The sequence below is a fragment of the Hypomesus nipponensis genome, chromosome 12 (genome assembly GCF_054491055.1).
Source record: "Hypomesus nipponensis isolate SF chromosome 12, ASM5449105v1, whole genome shotgun sequence".
Taxonomy (NCBI): Eukaryota; Metazoa; Chordata; class Actinopteri; order Osmeriformes; family Osmeridae; genus Hypomesus; species Hypomesus nipponensis.
In genome coordinates this window covers 9,110,651-9,130,874 of record NC_140372.1, presented here as the reverse complement: position 1 = coordinate 9,130,874, position 20,224 = coordinate 9,110,651, and the positions used below count along the sequence as shown (strand labels likewise).

General features: G+C 43.1%; 1 protein-coding gene across 1 annotated transcript in view; it reads left to right on the top strand.

Moving 5' to 3' along the window:
* Positions 1–20,224, top strand: part of gpc5a (glypican 5a) — a 72,548-nt gene that overhangs the window by 40,574 nt on the left and 11,750 nt on the right. Inside the window, exons 7-8 of the mRNA XM_084668078.1 lie at positions 162–282; positions 8,581–8,743. Of these exons, the coding sequence (XP_084524204.1) occupies positions 162–282; positions 8,581–8,743 (284 nt within the window). The remainder of the gene's footprint in view (positions 1–161; positions 283–8,580; positions 8,744–20,224) is intronic.

The window sequence follows — 20,224 nt, the reverse complement described above, 5'->3', positions numbered from 1 at the left end:
CTGTTTTCTGTCTATTCTCTCCAAAGAGTTTGTGTATCCCATAGTTGTGAGAGACCACTTTAGTACAAATGTCTAACTTTAAGTTTTCAAACTGTTGTGAGTGTAGTGAGTTATGTAAGTCTAATTTACTCTCCTGCCTTTTCCCTGTCTGACATCCACAGTTATACTCTGAGAGTGGTGGGCAATGGGATCAAGGCTCAGACCGTAAATCCAGAAGTCAAAGTGAAGGGAGCGGACCCTGTGATAAATCAGATCATCGATAAGCTGAAGCACATCAATCAGGTGAGACGCCACATTTCATTTCATCCACATACCGCTGACTTCATTGGGGATTCAGTCAAACCCTAACAACAGACACAAGCAACGGCAAATGCTAACGCACGTCAACCTTTCTGTGCCTGTCATTCTCCTGCTTCAGGGGAAATTAGAGGACAAAAGTTTAATTAAGCTGAAGTCTCAGGTGTTTGCTTTTGCTCAAGACTTATTTTGAAGCGCAAACATCAATTTGCTCAATTACGAGAGAAGAAGCTTACATTTAGTTTTAGAACTAAACCTCAAACAACGGCTTTATTGTTTTTCACCTTTCACCTTTCGTATTGAAAGTTAATTAGCTTACATACTTTTTCATCTTTCCGGTAACGAACGGGTAATGGTTGTCTGTGGTCTCAAAGAAACATCAACATAGCACTCAGAGGGACAGAAAAATCAATAAATACACAGTTACAAATCCATCTCAACTTCTTTGTGTATGTTCACATTTATGAATCTCAGTTTCGACCTTTGGCTAAAATCAATGTTGTTTTACCATCAACCTCCAATTTAGGTCCACACCTTCCTGCAGCCTAGACTGCATTTACTTCTCCGCTGGCCTCTGTATAATTAGGTTAACCAGGCTAATGGGATCACAGTATTCCCTGCAGAATCTGCAGTCTTGTCTGTGACACCTGAATATGGTGCAAACTAGATGCTGCACTGTCAGGAGTCCAAAGTATTCCTTCTTTTCCCCTTCGCCAATTACAGTCGAGCCAAAACAATCACACTCACACACAATGCATTTGTAGAACATGAGTGGCGTGTTAAATGGGATGTTCAGGCCACGTCGAGGCCCCCTCATCACGGCTCGCTGCGCCACGTGCTGGGGCAGGGCTGATCTGGAGCCCCCCCTGGATTGAATCACAGTCATTTAGGGGGCAGAGTCAAAGCATTTGTTCTGGAGATAACCACAGAGCCCTATCCACTGTAATCACTAGGATTACAGTGGTACAAAGAGAGACCCCTGCCAGGAATGCCTGTGTGCGGTCTGAGTTTTCCAGGGAGTTCTATCAGTGACAGCTGATTTGGGTGGAGTGAGGGTCTAAATGATAGATCAAGGGGACATCACATTGATGCTACTAAAAGAACAATTTGTTAACTGAGGTGTTTTGGAACAGAGGTGTGTGTGTGTGTCTCAGAGATAGAGAGAAGGAAGAGTGTATGTGCTGGAGAGACAGAGAGGATTGGAGAACGGGAGTGTGAGGAATAAAGGGGCTGTCAGGGCCCCTCTGTTTCCTTCACCCACTGTTCCATATAGATTCAGGGTCCATTAGCATCTCTTAGCGTCTGACATGCCACTCTGTCACAGTCCATGCTTGCGTAGCCTAGCATCCGATAGCCTTCTCTGTGGAGTTTGGCGACATTAGCATTAGCGTGTCTGAGCAGCAGTAGTGGGTTCCATGTCTCCTCCTCCTGATTCCCAGCAGGCAGGCTGGAGGCAGGGTCGTCTCTGATGACCCACTGTTGGCACTCCTGCCTAATCCACACCATCTGGGAGGTGTCAGAGCACACTGATGAATCCACATCACAACCATTAGAGCACAGCTGATCATCCTCATCTCCATATATGTGTGTGTGCATGTGTGCGTGCTTGTGTTTATTTGGAGAGAACAATGTTGCAAAGACGGAGAAGGAAATGAAGTCATAAAACTTCCAATGTGGAAAACAAAGGCTTGTAAGCCTCACGGGGATAAAAACCATTATCATCAACCATGATAGCTTATTTATTTCTTCTCCGCTCCAAATATCTGTTCTTGTGGCTCCCTGGATTTGACATGACCCAGTTCCTCGTGCACAGTCACATTTTCAGATCCCACAACAACAGAGCATCATTACCATTCAAAACTCGGATTGCTGCCAAGCACAGCGGAGCCACGTAGCTAGTGACAAATTCATCATGCAACCTGAAAAGCATAAATTCATCACCGCTCTCATCAGTGGCCTCTGTCCCATAAATTATTTGCAGGCTCCCCAGCCCAGGCTCCTGGCCGGTAAATCGGTCAGGAATCCATAAGCAGGCCCGGTCCGTGTCTCTCAATCAAAATCTGTAGAAATCAGCCCCTCACCCACACACACACACCGTGTCTTGAATTATTTACCAGACATTGACGTGCAGTGGGCCAGCAGTTTGGTTTGTGAATTATTCATACTACTCTTCCGCTAGTTCAAAGGAATTAACATTGAAATATGTCCAGTGTTTTATTTGTGTTAGTGCAACATCACTTTAAGAGGTTAGGCTGTGACGGTACCATTGTCTCCGCAACCCTGCTTCTGTGTAAAGTTCAGGAGGATCAAAATTATGATTTAAGAAAACTTGATATGATTTGTAGAACTTATTAAGAAAGAACGGCAAGAATATGATTAGTATCTTTACTGTTCATGTGGTGCTGCACTGAAACCCTGCAAATGGTAGGACTGTAATGTGCATCTTTTTAAAGCCATGGTAGACAAGAACTTCTCCAGTAAGAAAATTGTTTACTAGCGGAAAATTGTTTTTTCAATTTTTATTGTGTACATAATGGAAAAACAATCTTTATTTAAACTCTTCACCCTGAGAATTGCTGTAGTTGTTGAGTGGCAGATTTTATGTATAAAGCTGTAAACACTTAACATTAATATGCCAGCATCACCAATATGACACACACACACACACCAACAAACAAACAACCCCAAGGCTTAGACAAACACCCTGTCATTGTGCTTGATACAGTCATAGAGTTGTCAGTCTGTGTCTTTAGGGCTGGCCCGGGTCCTGGCACTTTGCCTGGAGGTCCACCCACTCCCTCTCTGTCATGCCCTCAGGGTGGGGAGAAGGGTGCCTAGTCACAATGTACACCAGTCAACTCTTATTCTGTTAGATAAACAACATCACCCTCATTCCACATTGCTACGCAGACAGGCAGACCTTTAAACTAGGTTACACCACTGTTTGGTTCATCAGCAAAATGTGAGATTCCATGTTCCCTGGGGCTGTGTAAACTGGGGGAGTGTTTACACAAGTCTATGGCAGACATCTGACATCTGACTTGTTTGCCGAAGGTGGAAAGGAAGGTCAGACTGATTCCAAACGACTTGTGAAAAATGATTCTCTGCCTCATGATGGTTATGTGCAAGTGAAGCTAGTGAAGTGTCCCAAACTCCTTGGAGATGCAAGAGGAAACACCGTGAAAATCAACTTTAACTACTTTCCAACATGTTCCCTGTATAAGTGACAAAAGATGTAATGTTTTGACACGGGGAGATTCCACTCCTGGGGCTCCCTTGAGCATTAAACAGTCTCCTAAATTGTCTAAACATTATAAACTAGACAGCCAAAACAAATTGTAAACCTTATGCCAGCTTTTAAAACATTCTGGTTAATAAAAATCTGCTACAGGGAAGAAAACCAAGAACCATCGTCAGAATCCCTACGCATTAGCAGATTCATATTATCTAAGGCGATTTTCTCTCTGGGTGTCACCACTTTGTGAAACGGAAACTCAACATGATGTCTGCAGTAACAGACTTTAGAATGCGGCGAACTGGCATTTCTTTATTCAGCCATTCTGGTGTCATTCTTTCAGAGGAAAGAGGATATCAAATGACAGCGTTACATAACCACCAAGGCAGGCAATGTACTCTTCCATTCCTTTTATTGAGAAAGCCCTTTGATAATGGTGAGCTTTGACAGAGATGAGATTTGTGCTAAAAAAAGGGAAGTTCAAAGCTGCTTCATGTCAGTGCTGACATACCTTAGTCTCCTACCCTGGTTCAGTCCTTTATCTCCAAAGGGAAGGAATTAGTTCCCCAAAACAAATGAGATCAAGTCATTCAAGCTGACTTGTCAACTGTCTGGCTTTAAGACGTGTTCCTTCAGCTCGACGTGTCACAAGAAAATGTATCACCCTGCAAATATTTGGTGAGCCTTTTTCGAAACGTGTGACGATTTATTTTACGTTCATGGTATGTCTAAAAACCAGAGACATGTGACAGTTTACTGTCAGCTGCCACAGCCATTCCCAGTGAACTTCCCCATGTGCCATCCATGTCATAGAGGAGCAGCAGTATGCTCCCTGCATGTCAACAGGAGTCAAACCAGTAAAGCTTTTCAGCAAATGCTCGACTTTTGTGTCGGACTTTTGATGCTGAGGGCTCGGACTATTCCCCACAATCTAAACGTCTTCCATATATTTTATGGTGTTTTGAAACCTAATGATAATGTGATTATTTTTTTGGCAAAAGTGTGTATGATTTCCTGTCACCGCGGCTGCCATTTAGATAGTTAATTAATCTCTGTCATCATTGTTTAATGACACAGTGTGCCTCACTGCTCCAGGGGAAAGGATGGTGACTGTAATGTGATTATGAGACTTGTCTTCTCTGCAGAATTTGCCCTCAGCTAGTGTCAGAGCCATTGGAAACGCTTGAATGAGGGTGAGCGTAATATGTGAAAAATCGTGCTGTCCTACCTTATTTCTAACCAAATGTGGTTGGTTCAGATATCAGTTCTGAAGTGTCAAGCTCAGTGTGGCTGCCAGTCCACTTCTAGGTCGATGGTGAGAAAGAGAGAAAAAGTAGGGAGAAATATGAGCTTTCCTTTTTACACCAAGCCAGATTTACAGTGTTTGGGGATGGCACCAGAGAAGCCCTGGGAAGTGCCTTGAGGTCTCCACCCAGGGAGAGATATTTAAGTGGACACTGGCAAAAATAGGTGGGAGACTGTGTGCAATTAGTCTATAGTTGTTTACAACACTTTTTGGATCTTTGTTGCTCTGAGTAGTCCTTTTAGTCATCTGAATTTGCATCTTTGATTTCTTATGGTGAGCAGTGATAGCAGTCAGCAGTTTTTTCTTGATTTAGTTGATTTCTTGCCGTGCATTCTTTGCTGACATCGCTAGCTTGTGAGTGAGGAACGTTAAGGAGCCCTCACACCTACACGTACAGCAGGTGCAGTCAAGTATGTGTTGTATTGTATGACTTATTACTGATACAGAGTTACTGTTAGCGCCAATGCCCTTCATGCCACGTGTGTATCCAAGAACACAGCAACTGCTGAAGTATGTTCTACCTCTGCTCATCTCAGGGGTCAGGGGGTCATCTGAGAAGCCTCTGGAAATGTACTCACCGACTCTCAACAGCAATCCCCTCATTAGCCGTGTGGTCCACAACCCTAACCAGACACTCCTCATCACCCATGTCCACGTGCTTGCAGTGTTAAAGGTTCTGGTTCTCCTCTCCCCTGAGCTAAGTCTGTTTCCTGGAGAAATCTATCTGGGCTCCTTTACTCCCCCCTGCCTCTCCTCTCTTTCCCTGGGCAAAGCTCTGGGAAACCCCAGATAAGCAGCAGAGGATCATGGGGCCGGCTGTGTTAATGGTGGTGGAGCAGGCTGTGCTCTGGGGAGGAGAGCTGAACCTCCTCCTACATTCTGTCTGTAAGCGAGGCTTCAAGATTCAACACCTGCCAGACACTCTTCTCTCCCACCCATTCACACCTAGCATTTCCTGCGCCACAAAGCAAACACTTATTTGTAAATACGGTCATCTGTACATGATTTCAGTACCCGTTGATCCTGTTGCCATTCAAGGATTCACAGCCTCTCTGTGACAAAACGTGTCTGTCCTTAGAGCAATAGTGCACCTGCGGCTCTCCTAATAACCGAGGCTTAGACAAAGCTCGATTTCATTTACACAAGTGAAGCTAATAGTGCTGTCAGGAAACACAATAAATCAGCCTTCCAGCATGTCGAACTGCGTCGGAGAGAGGCTGCCCAGCTGCTCAATAACATCAAATTAAAAACCATTTGTTTTCTGCCCCTTACGAGGGAGGAGAGATTAGCCAGTTGATTGACAGCCTCGAGGTCGATCAGGGAAAGAATCTCAATCTGTGACCAAATTGTTTGTTATTTGAATTATATGATTTGAGTTGCGTGAATTTGATTAATGACTTGGCGTCTGTGTTTTATGTAAGGCATAGCAAGTCTTTCAGTGGACAGGTTGAAAGCAGCGTTAAAACAACAACTTAAGATAAGCTTGTTGTGACGATAGGTACATACAAAGCAGTATGATTGACAGGACGGCCATCTTTGTTTGTACAGCTGTCTGGTTGTACACTCAGTGGGTCTGCCACAAGCTGAAAACAGTGTGTTCCCTACATGTTAGAATCACTTTAGTGAGAAACAGAACATTTTCTCTTGTCTGTTTAACGCCAATATAAATCAAATACAGAGCCTAAACTCGATTTGCAGCGATAATGTAAATCACAGCAGGATATTCCTGTTGCATCTCTTCTCCTAGTCCACCGAGAATGCTGGTGTCTACAGGCCCTCTGTCTTTGACAAGGTAGTCTAAATAACTAGGTTGCCTGTTTTAGACAGAATACGTTTTCCAGGAAAGGTTTCAGTGTGTTTTGTGAATCCCTTACAGTTCTCAACAAGTTCTACTAATAACTTGGAAGACCTTGTAAATATTGACCTGGATTCATTTTTATGTTGTTCCTCTTTTTGCTAATTAAGCCCCAAAACTATGGAACAAATTACCCATAAATATTAGGGAAGCAAACACGCTACACATTTTTTAAAGACAGCTTAAAAAACCTACCTTTTTAGGTAGGTTTTACTACTTTTATTAGTTATACTATTGTTGCTATTTTAATTATTAGCTTTATCACTTGTATCATTGTTTTTATTTATGTGCTATATAAATAAAGTCTTACTTACTTACTCTTCTCCTCAACTGTGAGACAATAGGATAGTTAGGAACTGATGGGGACTTCATTGTTATTATTAGGTCTGGAATTAAACAAGAACCAAAAGCATCCTTTTAATGTCCTGTACTGTATGCTTGGTTCAGCGTGAACGATCAAGCCCAATGTGTCATGGGTTTTCCTAAAACACCTTCTCCATGACAAGCAGATTATTGTAACAAAGTGAGGCGTTCACTCCACGTCTTGTACTGTCAATCTCTGTAAGAAAAGAAGCGTAGATTACAGTCAATCTTCTAATTAATTAATTAATTAATTAATTATTGATGCCTAAATAAATGTATGGCTCTTGGGTATAGGATTCAGCAACTCCTCCGTCTTGTCTGAGATAAGTAAATAACAGAAAAATCTGACACACCTGTACTGACACATCCAGTCTCAAGTTTCTTGTTAACTTGGAGTATCTGTCAAGCCAATTACCGTTTCAGGGAGAGAAAGAGGGGGGGGGGTGGTAGTGGGAGAGAGAAAGAGAGAGATCAGAGACTGAACTGCAACCAAACACTCACCTCTCACCAGGCCCCAAGGCTAGTCTCCATTCTCTCTAGAATCTAATTGGCACTCTGGCAGGTGTCCTCTTTATTCCAACCATACGAGTGTGAAGGAAGGTTGTATCCACCCGTGACATAAACAAACAAAACCATGCAGACAGTCAAATGCAGATTCCATTGCATGTTACATGTTTCCTATGACAAGGAAGTAGTCCTAATAAACACCAGGGGGCTAACATATAGTACGTTAACTACTGTGTGTGGTTTGAAAAGCACTTTAATTGCACGTGTGATAATCTATGGATTTAGAGATACTGTATTGCCTGCTGTAATCTTGCCTGGCCTAATGGTTCGACGATCAGGCCTGTCAATTTAATCTCCAAGTATTGAACCACTACAGTAACTTATTAGCATAGACATTTACAGCAGGCCTATTTAAGCCTACCTACCTGACCACACACTCACTCACTCTCTGAGTGCTCCTTCCATGCATTTAAATGAGCCAATTAAGCTTTGCATCTCCCCAGATACGGATAAAGTTCACAATAGTCTTTGATTGGGAATCTCCTGCATGGGAACGCATACATTAGTGATAGGAGTCTGGTTATGTTCCCTCAGGTCCTGCAAAGCTGGTTGAAGGGCTCTTTATGACTCATTTCGAAATCACAGAGCTGGTTTTATGCAGCCTGCTGTATGCAAATGTATGATGTACCGTATGTGCCACTTGTTCATTAGTTGACTCATCTATAGTCGCACTATAGTCGTTATATTAACATATATAATGTGATGTGCATACTGTACTTGAAATGTCTGTCAGGCGTTAGCACACCTAGTACTTAAGTGCATACTGCAATGTACATAATTACTGCCATTGTGAGTACATATAGAAAAAATACAAAATACTGTATACTAAGGCGAAAACTCAATAATGTCATTTAGTTTATTACCGTTTAGCCACCAAAATATGAAGCTATCATTTTTTTTGCTAACTTTTTGTTGGGTTGAATCCACACCTGAGTGTGAGTGTGTGTGTGTGCACAGTTGTTGCAGGGAAAGTCTATTCCTAAATACGGGACGTTGGACCAGATCGAGACGGGGAGTGGGGATGCTGAAGGTCGCTCCAGCGGAGACTGTGATGACGAGGACGGCTGCGGAGGCTCAGGGAGCAGTGAGGGGAGGAGGAACGTCCTGAGGGTCTCCAAACGTAAGTGACCTTTGACCTTTGAAGGTGGAACCGTGATCCCAGACATGACTTTGGCAACTCGAATCCACCTACAGATTTGTATGAGATTCCTTAAACTCAGAAAAGTTTTTTTCCCTGCGCTTTTAAGCATCAAAAAGGTCCCAAAAGTCCTAATAAATGTGACTAATTATGATTCATGGCTGCAGAATAACAATCATAAAAGATGATGGCCACTATGGGGACCTTCGTGAATGTGATTAAACCCTTCATTTTTGGAAACGATCGTTCCCCTGAGGTGACCTGAGGTGTAGACTGTGATAAATCTCAGCGGTTGAGTACTCTCCTCCTCCCAGGATCCCTCTCTCTCTCTATCACCCATCATCTGCCTCCCCAAATCCCTTCCTCCCTTCCTCCCCACTCCCCCTCTTCTCTGTCTACGACTGTCCTCCCTCTCCATCAACCAGTCTAACTTGTTGATTAATCAGCCTGTCGTCTCGCTTCGGGGTGTGTGTGTGTGTCCGTCCATGCGTGTGCGTGCACGGAGAGAGGGTTGTCAACACGGGCCGTTATGTGTCCGTAAACGTTTCCCCTCCCGCGTGTCAGCCGGCCTCATCCCCGTCTCTGTACTGCGGCTGAGACCATCACTCATGCCTGGGCCTGAGGCAGGCTGTCTCCATCTATCAGCAGACGTCCCTGTGCCATCGCACGTTCTTGACATGCGTGGAAGACTAGCCAGGCCTGCCTCTGCCGTCCCTCTGCCTCCGCTCCCGCTTCTACCCTGCCTCTCACACGCACTCACCTTCCCCTTTGTGTCATCAGGATCGCTGCAGCCCACAGAGTTATTACGCAACTCTTCAAACAACATCAAATATCAAAGAAAAAGAGGATTCCGACCGCTGGAAATTCAATCTGACCTGTGGAAAAAAAAACACTCCACACACCCTCGCTAAATGGCAAAGGATATCTTTCCTTGAATTTGGGTATTCGAGCGCAGTGAATAGGGATTAAGCCATTTTTATTTAATGTACAGTAGATCATTACGGTTTTACGCTACTTTTAGAGATAAGCATCACTCTCATGTCTGCTAACTACAGTACAGATCTCACCCTTGGTCTCAGAGCATTAAAAACAGATATACAGTTTAGGTATCCACTCTGTGTCATTACAGTATTCATTCCGCCCCATAATCCTCCAAATCCCTTTTCCTTTAATACGTATCAGAATTACATGAATAGGATAAGATTTACCCAGATTATATTACATTTTCATGGTTGAGATATGCTTCTGACAACTTCATAAGGCAATGAGATAATAATAACCACCTCACTACAGGAAGTGTAACAAGATTCAAAAAGATGAATATCTTCTAATTAAATGTGCCTTTTTGTTCACCGGTGTGTAGATCTTTGTTGGTATAGAAAAAGCATGTTAATGACAAAAATGTTGGGTTACAGTTGGTCAAAAAGTGTGAGGACAGTCTGAGGGCAGTGTGAGGACAGGGTGAGGGCAGTGTGAGGACAGGGTGAGGGCAGTGTGAGGACAGTGTGAGGGCAGGGTGAGGGCAGTGTGAGGGCAGTGTGAGGACAGGGTGAGGACAGTCTGAGGGCAGTGTGAGGACAGGGTGAGGACAGTGTGAGGACAGTGTGAGGACAGTGTGAGGGCAGTGTGAGGGCAGTGTGAGGGCAGTGTGAGGACAGTGTGAGGGCAGTGTGAGGACAGTGTGAGGACAGGGTGAGGGCAGTGTGAGGGCAGTGTGAGGGCAGTGTGAGGACAGGGTGAGGGCAGTGTGAGGGCAGTGTGAGGGCAGTGTGAGGGCAGTGTGAGGACAGGGTGAGGGCAGTGTGAGGGCAGTGTGAGGACAGGGTGAGGACAGTGCGAGGACAGTGTGAGGACAGGGTGAGGACAGGGAAAGGTGGCCAGGAGACACCATGACAGCAGAAGAGACACAGATCGATTTCCTGTGAGCAAGCACAAAGACAGGAAGCAGTGGAGGAGGGCCCTGTTAGTAAAACTGGTATTAATTAATGGTGAGTCTCAGTTGAAGGAGATGACATATGATCCCCCGGTTCTTCATCACTGGCTGGTGGCTAATGAAGGCTGACACTCTTTCCCCATCGACCATCCCAGTATTGTCATGGATACTGCTGCTAACAGAGACTGATGTTTTAGACAGTGAAACATTTCATGGGACAAATCAGAGAAACAGCTTCATCTTCTCCATATGTAAATACAGCAGTGTGGACTGGATAGAATCCCTGCCTGATAGAAAGGTGCTGCAGATGAGTGGAAGGTGTCTGCTGTGGTGACAGCCTCCTCTGCCAGAGCTGTGCTCCACTCTACGCTGCTCCAACCAGGAGAAGGGGGATGGCTGCTGGTGACTTCACCATTCATATGTATCACTGAGGATCAGTTTGATGTGTTTCTAATGGTCTCTGTAATATCTGCCAGTGATTATCAGAGCTGTCTTTAACCTCATTAAACTGTTATCACATTAGTCCACCTCCAGTGACTCTCCCCCTGCTGAAAAGCCACCTATAATTGTGGGGCAATTGGCATCTGGGGGGCAATTAAACAGTGTAAATTATAATATCAAAGGGGAGCTGCAGATCTTTGAAGATCAACCTGTCAGATACACGTGTCAGAGAAGCCAACAGTTTAACACCCGGCAAGCCTCGTCACCTGTTCATTGATAACGTCACGCTCTGTGCGACCTGCAGAATGTGGGTCATACCATGGGGAAGTGTGACGCTATGCAATTCAAAACATTTCTATAGGATAAAAGTGGACCATTTCAGTCAAGTAACAGGCTTTTGTACGTTTTTTCCCCAGGTGTGACTTAAGGCAAATACAATTCTACAAACAAACATGCTAGCATGACATTAGCTCATATTAGAACCACTGATAGGATCCCAAAACAAAAATGTACTTGCTTTTGGTGAAAGCAAGCAAAAATAATTTGGTTGTTTTGCGTAAACCAAAATGTTAAATGTCCTTTTAGACAAAAATGAGACATGACACTTAACTACTGCATACTTTTCTATGCAGACTCATTTGCAGGTTTTCTTTGCTCTCAGATGATTTTGTGATCAACATCATTGCTATGAATCATGAACCCCTAAATGCCACCACTCATCTTGTCCCCAAGGGTCTGTTTCGTCAGCCATTCTGCATCACACAAGTAAACACACAACATTGCCATGCCCTTTTAGGAAGATAGAATTAGTGACACACAAATAAATCAGTCAAATCGTTTCTGTGACCTGGTCCAAAAGGGAAGCTTGTCCCGAAGGCCACACAGAAACTCTTTCAACCCAAACTGTTCGACTAGGGTTTTCTGGTGTCTTCCTGAAAGCAAACTGTTTTAGCATTTTCAGATGGCTTTATCAGATGATTGTCTTTGAACTGTTCTTTTAAAATGTGTTTTCTTTTTTAATACGGCTGTTTTTAACCTTCTCTCTAAGCTCACTTTCTCCACCGTTTTCTTGAATTTATCCCATATTGAACATCATTATTGTGCACCATAAATGAGAGCATTTCAGCCCCACTTCGGCCTCATCCTAATCGGCTAAGGCACGTTTGCATTTTTGAATTAACCTCCCTTCCCTCACCTGTTTTAATGGCTAACTTAACGAGCTGCAGCCTGCATGCAGCAGGACGCCTCATCGTGTTAATGAACCATGAAAAGGGCAAGCACACATCATTCTGCAGAGCGTTTTTATAATCAGACCCATGTCAGCAACACTTCTGTCCCTCTGCCAGGAGGCTGGTCAGTGAATGAGCAGAGCTGCTCGGGGTTCCATTAAGGAACAACTCTTCCTGTATTCTCCTCCATTCCCGACCTGTCGAGGACATGGCAACATGCCAACAGCTTCTCTGTTCCTCTCGTGTCTTAGTGTGCTGGCGTTCAGCCCTCCGAAATGGGTGGTGTGCAAGAGATGCAGAACGGGACAAGGGCAATGACCGTTCTTTGGGTAGTGCAGTTTAGATTTCTGTTGTGTTTTGTCAGATTGTGTTTGTTCAAGTGCTTCATGTAGGTTTTCCATGAGAGGTGTGGAAGAAATTTGGATTTCCCGTGTGCTTACATTATTCACTATCAATGGAACTAGTCATTGGATACTAGTTAGTGTGTTCTCATGTAAGCTTTCTATTAATAAGTAGTAAGAGTTGATTGTGTCTATGTGTCAGGGTTAATAGATGTTCGGGGTCAGGAGAAAGTATTGGCTAAACGTCCTCTGTCATGACGGACAGGAGAGCGCCAACTATGATCTCTCTAGTCTGAGTGGTCTTGTGTTGGGAGCTGTGAATCTCTTTCTCTGAAACTGTTGTAAAGTCATTACTGCCTCACTGTCACTATCTATGTTTACATTCCTGTGCCCTATAAAAGACGGTCCTCTGGCTTTCAGTGCGGAGAGAGACATGATTGAGACCAAAGCCTGGTGTTGTGTTGTCATTTATTGCTAGGGGTCTGGTTTTCTTTCCTAATCTGCAGATTGATAAATACTTAAAATCCAGAACTCAACTGAACTTGTCTCCGTTTATGAAGAGACGGACAAAACACTTTCTTCATCAGAGGCCCCCTGTTTTGTCATGGGACATTATAGAGTGTCACTGCCGGTGCACGTAGCTGTCTTTCTCATCAAGATACAGGCATTGAAGGCCCCACTTTGGACCATCTGAACCTCATAGTCGCCCTGTGTGAGTCCTGACAACCCTACCCCTCGTCGGACTCCTCCTTGGGTTTTAACAATCTGTGTCTTGCTTGCTTCCTGTCTGTGTCCTCTGCACTCTTAGCCCTTCACTTTACCATATACCTTCATCTTCTCTTCAAGTTTGTCCTTGAATATGTTTCACCAGCTTGTGGAGCTGGGGAGGGGGGGGTTTGGGGGGGGTAACCTTATAACGCTATTCTCCCATCTTCCTCTCTGCCTGTTCGGCGCTGTGCCTCGCCAGGCAGAAAATGCTATGTCTGACTGTGAAAAGCACTCAGCTCTGGCTTTTACAAACACACCCACGCTGTAACACACACACACATACAGTACCAACACACACAGGCATACAAACACACACTTACTCGACGACTGCTGGGCTGTTGCAACAGAGAAAAGCTGAGCTACAACAGAGTCCACACCAAAGTACTGAGCTGGGTTCACCTTCAGCTTTCATGGGAAGGGGTCAGAGACATGACATACAGAACTAGAAACGCAGAAGATGGATCCTAGACAAATGGATGTTTCTGTGCTTGAACAGTTTCTGAGAAAGTGCTATTGTCTGTTTTTTGTGTCGTGCGATTGCTAAGTTATAGCCAGGTGTGTTTTTTTTTTTTTTTACTATTCTCACGACATAAATGGACTCAAATTAACCTATGGAAAAGATTACACTATTCGTCCATTTAAAATGTACCTAGAGAATTGAAGTTCATTCACTGCCTGTAGGTTTACATTTACATTTCTGCATTTAGCAGACGCTTTTATCCAAAGCGACTTCCAAAAGAGAGCTTTACAAAAGTGCATAGGTCACTGATCATAACAACGAGATTTGCGGGTAGCTAAAACATGAAGCATACATTGTGAAAACTAAATAAGTCCCAAAGGGAAGAACCATAAGAGCATGTAGTTGAACAAGTCACAGTTAAACAATTAAACAACATGAATCTCAAAAAGTGCAAGGGTGTACCTGTGGGGAAAAAAGCAAGCAACAAAAATATATTACACCGCAAGTACAAAGGTTTTAAGTCAGTTACGACTAACCAACAAGAGCAACAAGTCTCTCAATAGGTTATGTCGATAACTCATCTAACATTTCATATTTTGATCTGTGCAGAAAATTAAGATACTTGCGTTGGGTTTTTCCTAACAGCCTTGAATTCAGAGCTATTTGTCCTTAACAGGCTTTAATACAGAGATCTATAGAGAAAAGGAGATCCCTGTCGCCTGTCTCTTCTTAGGGGCAATTAGTGAGTATAATCGTACCTCCTTGTGTGTTGGGTGGCAAACCATCCGGTTGGGATTTTGCATACTAATTAGGCTTAAATGAGCGTCATTGTGTGCTGTTGCATAATCTCTAAGAATCGCAAAGCTCCATTCTCTGGGATTTCTCTTTTACTGTGCGAGCTGAATGCTGATTTATTGTGTGTTGAATCTCTCACTGTGTCTCCTTATACAAGTACAAGGACCCTTCAGAAAACAACAGTTCTCTAGATCCTTGAGGACAAAGATTTGATCATTTTGAAAATGGCCAGACCTCTTGTAAAGCCACACACTGTGTGTAATGTGCCTGATTATAATACACAAAACAGCATGTTTTCATTTTTTTCCTTGCAAAGGGGAATTTGAAAATAAGTATGAGTCCCGTGGAAACAATATATACGAAGGGGCCATTTTTGTCAGACAATTTAAGAGGATACTTTTTTCTCTCCTTTGTTTTGGAAGCACCTGTCAAAGCAGTCAGCTGTACCGTGAAAGGAACTGCTCTTCACCTGGGTTGGTATGGATGTTGCATGTTTCATGCCTCTGTACCTAACCTCTAACCTGGTCAGGACAGAGGCTTGTCTGCACTGTCAGTCTGGGCACCTAAATAGGGCGGAGACAGACAGTCTGTATGTGGTGTGTTTGCTGTCTGAGAGTCCCTCTGGTAGAGAGGTCATTTTCCCAGCCCTTCCCCATATGACCTCCTACAGAGGGCAGGTCAAAATGTTTTGCTGTCACACCAGTGTGAGCCCACCTAAAACATTCTGAAATAACCCCACTCACCGTGTTGGAAGTGTCACATTCACACACACGCACACACACACACACACATACACACACACACACACACCCAAGAAAGCCTTCTGGTCAGTGAGGTGTGCACTGTACCACAAGGGGTTGTGATATTTGAAAAGATACTCTCGTCTCCTTGACTCCTGGAGTCCTGGAGTTGCATGTAAATATTTGTGCTGCCACTCACTGTCGTAGCCGCCCACTACCAATGCATACTTCTCCTGAGTCTGGCCTGTCCTCCTTTCCACCATGTTCAGAAGAGCGGAGGGAAAACAACATTTTGATCTTTGGCAATGTGACCTGTAGTTCAGAGCAACAGTGAAAATGTTCTGGGTTGATTTTCTCTGATTGCTACAATTTGCTGTTTGTAACCCAACTAGTTTGATAGTTTGGGATTTTAGTTGAATTAGTGATGATGGTAGATGTCAGGCATTCTGACATCCTCAGACTTCCTGCACTTGTGTGTGTTTATGTTGACTGTCCATCAAATGCTAGTTGCCCTGGGTATTCAAACCTCCCAATAGCTGTATGCACCCTGTGGCTTTAGAGCTATTTGTCTGGCATGTGTTTGACATGTGTTGACATGGGAGGCCAGTCAGTGATCAGAGTCACCCAGTATAATGGCCTGCAGCAGGCCTTTGGGTTGTCAGGTACCTGGCTTCTTTATGGAGACTTATGACCATCTCCTAGCAACCTCGGGATCCCAGGGTAGAAAGGTAGTCTAATTTGCATTTGTTTTTTTCCTCCTGATGCAGAAGGGAGAAACATACCCAAAATAGGGTTTTTAACAGTTCAGATCCTTCCTCCTTTATTCACACGATAGAAATTGTTGGTCGTGATGTAAGACCTGCATGACTCACAGCATTACCTTGTGTTCAGGATCGGTCTGCTGTTAGTGATCTCCCAACTCTGAACCCCGGGACATGTCATGTATCGAAAGCAGATCCACAAGTACTATTATTACCAAGACACCCACCTTTTTACCATTCTCGTCCCCTGCTAAGAAGCTTTGGTTTGCTGCCTTCAGTCTTGTGAGGCTGTATCTCAGCACTGGAATCCAGGCTGATAATGAAGTGTGAAAAATGCATGAATTCACACTGCATAATCAACGAAGGCATAGCTTGCAGGGTAGCACTGAGCAAAAGACACTTCATCACAGGAATAAAGAAATCCATATCACAAAAAACGGCAATATCATTGTGTATGTCTCCTCACCTATGGTGTTCATTTCCCTAAAATTAAATACATTTAAAAACTTTATCAACAATACTTTTGGCTGACTCAGGATATGTGCGCCGATATATATGGTTTAGATATTTGCATGAAATGGTTAAAGTCTATCTCACCAAGTAAAACAAATGCAGTGCACCACAGAGCCATACATCTATGTTTAGCATGCTGTTGTGTGGATGGTGGCTTTTGGATGGTGGTTTTGTTTCAATGACTTGAGCCTTTGTGTACAACATCCATACTTGTCATGTGGAGATACGCAGGCATGCAGTGAGTAGGTTCAACCAACATGAGGAGCTGATGTTGATGAGACTAAAGGAAGGACTTGGTCACCAGTCGACAACATAAAACAACATGATTCAGTGCATATATTACAGGGTATGTAAGTACTGACCCAAGAACTCAAACCATATGTTATGAATCAGACCCTTAACGGAGACCTGGCTTCCTGACAATTCATATATTGAAACAAAGCATTGTGTCTGCATCTCTGGGGCCATATCCTGGAGCAGGAGAAAATGTTCACCCAACCATCATAGGGCAATAATTCACTGTTTCACTTTAATTGTTCTGACATGTGAGCAATTGTCCATTAAAAGTCGTCCCAGCCAAAATGGAACGATTAGCACTCAAGGGAGAGTTTTTTTGTGGTTTCCAGCTTTGGCTTTCGTTATTTCTTTTCGATTAAGTCTGAGATCTGGAGGCTGTGCCTAACAATAAAGAGAGAGACATAAAACATTTTAGCGTTTGCAGATGTTTATTTTCCCAAGGAGCTGCATTACAGGGAAACAGGATTCCATTTGTCCTGTGTGGAAGTGGCTCGGCAGAAAGAAAAGTCCTAAAGCAAACACCCTCTGAGCTGGTATATGCAGTGAAAACTCACTGACAGTGTCAGCTTTTGCAAGCTGTCTAATGGTTACAGTCTGGGTCTCTGCCAAGGGATGGTAAACACTTATTCCCATGTAATTGCTCCATCAAAGAAGACTACTAATGCGCTATGACTGTAGTGAATTGGTTTTTGCCAGAGCTGAGACAATACTATATGATAGCCTGTAGCTTGTTTGGATATGTTTATTGTTGGAACTTGCTGGCAAATACTTTGGGAAAAACATTAGATTTTTATATGACTGTTGTGGCAAATACTTTTTGGCCTACAAATTCATCACTCAAGTGTTTAAAATGCCTGTGGAGAAAATAATTACTGGTATGTCTCATTGACCCCCAGTTATATTTTCTGAAATAAATTCCATTACATATTTTTGGTACCTTTTTTTCTCTAAATAAAGCAGTAAAAGAAAGAATAACTGCATTCAGAATCAAGCTTTATAAAGCCCAACACTCAACTTAATCATTATCTCTCATTTATTTTTTAATGAAGCCAGCCCAAAGTTGCATTGACATTTTGTTTATTATGCATTTTCGGACTGCTGCATTACACGTGATATGAGATCCGGAATACGAGATTCCACGGTCTCATATGTCTGGCAGAAAACTACTGAGGGCGAATGAGCATGAGAGAATTTGTGAAGCTGTCAAGAGCAATGTTTCATAAAGCTGTTGACAACGTTCTCATCTAATGCTGGGCTGGCTGTTAGAAAAGAGTACGCTTGGCAACGGTTTTGGCCATGGCATTGTAATATAAAGCTTGAAAACATTTTCGCTCTCTCGTCTGGTATTTGTTTAGCAAGTGAGAAGGACAAGAACTTTAGCTGGGGTTTGATCAACTTCCAGTGCTACATGCCTGCATATAAAGAAAATAACCATTTTGGTATCTATTGAAATTAATATAGAATTGAAAGTAAAAAGCAATGTTAAAGGTTAAGCTTCATGCTATGCATAACAACAGAGATGACAAAAGCAGCTGCAATACAGACATATGATCTGTTACACAGCACTCTGCCACTGATTGGATTGTAGAATTCCTGATCTATACCGATCTATACCGATACCTGATCTATACCAAGTTCATCACCTCTTACAATGTGTCAGATAAGGGAATAAAAAAACTTGTCATTTACAAGTTAAAATAAACTGTCATTTAGCTATTACCTAGAGAGTCATGATCCCCATGAGTATCATCCCTTACAGAGAGAATCTCTGTCTTTATGCTACAGTAATATGCCACAGGTACTTGGCTGACGCTGTTGTTTGTGAGCAGAGACATCCATTTTCTTAGTTGATGGTGCTGGAACGTATTATCTGACCGCAGCAGGTTCAACTGGCATCCAACAGTTTGCAGACATCGAGATCCATCTTGGAGAAAGTCGATTGGAGTCCACCATGAGTGTGTCCATCAGGCCCTGCTAAGGGCCAAATCTCTCTCTTCCGGCCCTCCATTCACCCCTTACTGTCACACAATCTTAATTGGGCCTGGTAATTATCCAATTGCACATTATCCCATTTGTGGAAATGTGGTCACTGAAAATGAATAGTCATTGATTAGCAACACTGACATTCAGCTTACTCCTTTTTCGCACATTAGCCTGGCATTGATTGCTGGCACCAATTCCGGTGTGCTATATCCCAAATCGACCAAGCCTCTATTCTGTGGTCCAGGATTGACCATTAGTTCCATCCATTATCACTTCCATCATCCATCCCTCTGTCACTGATGCCTTCTGGGAAAGGGCAAGCAGACGTAATCTTGAAGTAGGTGGAGGAGAACAGACTGTCTGTTAATCACAGTCCCTGGGTACTGTTTGGTTATTTTCCAGCCCCCTTAGTGCAAGGATCGGATACAGTATAAATGGATGGAAAAGAGATGATTTACTTAGTGACTGCCATGTGCATTCTCTACAGTTTAGTCTGAAGTTTTCTTGTGGATCCTACAAACTAGGACTTATGAAGACGTAACATCTTAGCAATTTGAGTCCAGCCGTTTGATATCAAACCTTCTTGCTTGCACACTGTAGATATAGTATTTCCTACAGATATACTACATCTGCATTGACTAAAGTGTATCTCACTGAGCCAGGAAGGGATGTTTCACCAGTTGTCAGTATCTTATCTGCACCACAGTCTGTCAATCAAGCTTGACCCGGACAGGCTATCAGAACTTGACAGAACGGAATGAGATTTTTCACAACTGCATGACAGAGATTAGGAATCACTGCATAGTGACATATCTCACATGAAAGATTTAACTTAGAAGCAGATACTTGTTCACCTCTCCATCTACAGCTCCCCTCTCAGCTATGTGTCCTACTATACTTTTTGGAAGTTTGGATCATTTATTTTACAGTTGAAACTGTTCAATTGCATGCACTGTAATAAGAACACAATTATTAAATAATGCAAAAAATAGGCAACTATTTACTCACGCATTAAATATCATAAAGCTACATAGCAATACCTATAGTTATTGTAGTTACATTGGACATGCTATATAGTTTCACTTCAGTACGGTTCAGTGGTAAAAGTTATTGCACAAGTAAAACTTGGAATGGGTAAGGTTGGGCTTTCCAGGGGTAAGTCGATGTTAACATTGATCATGTTTGGGTAACAGAACCTTCAA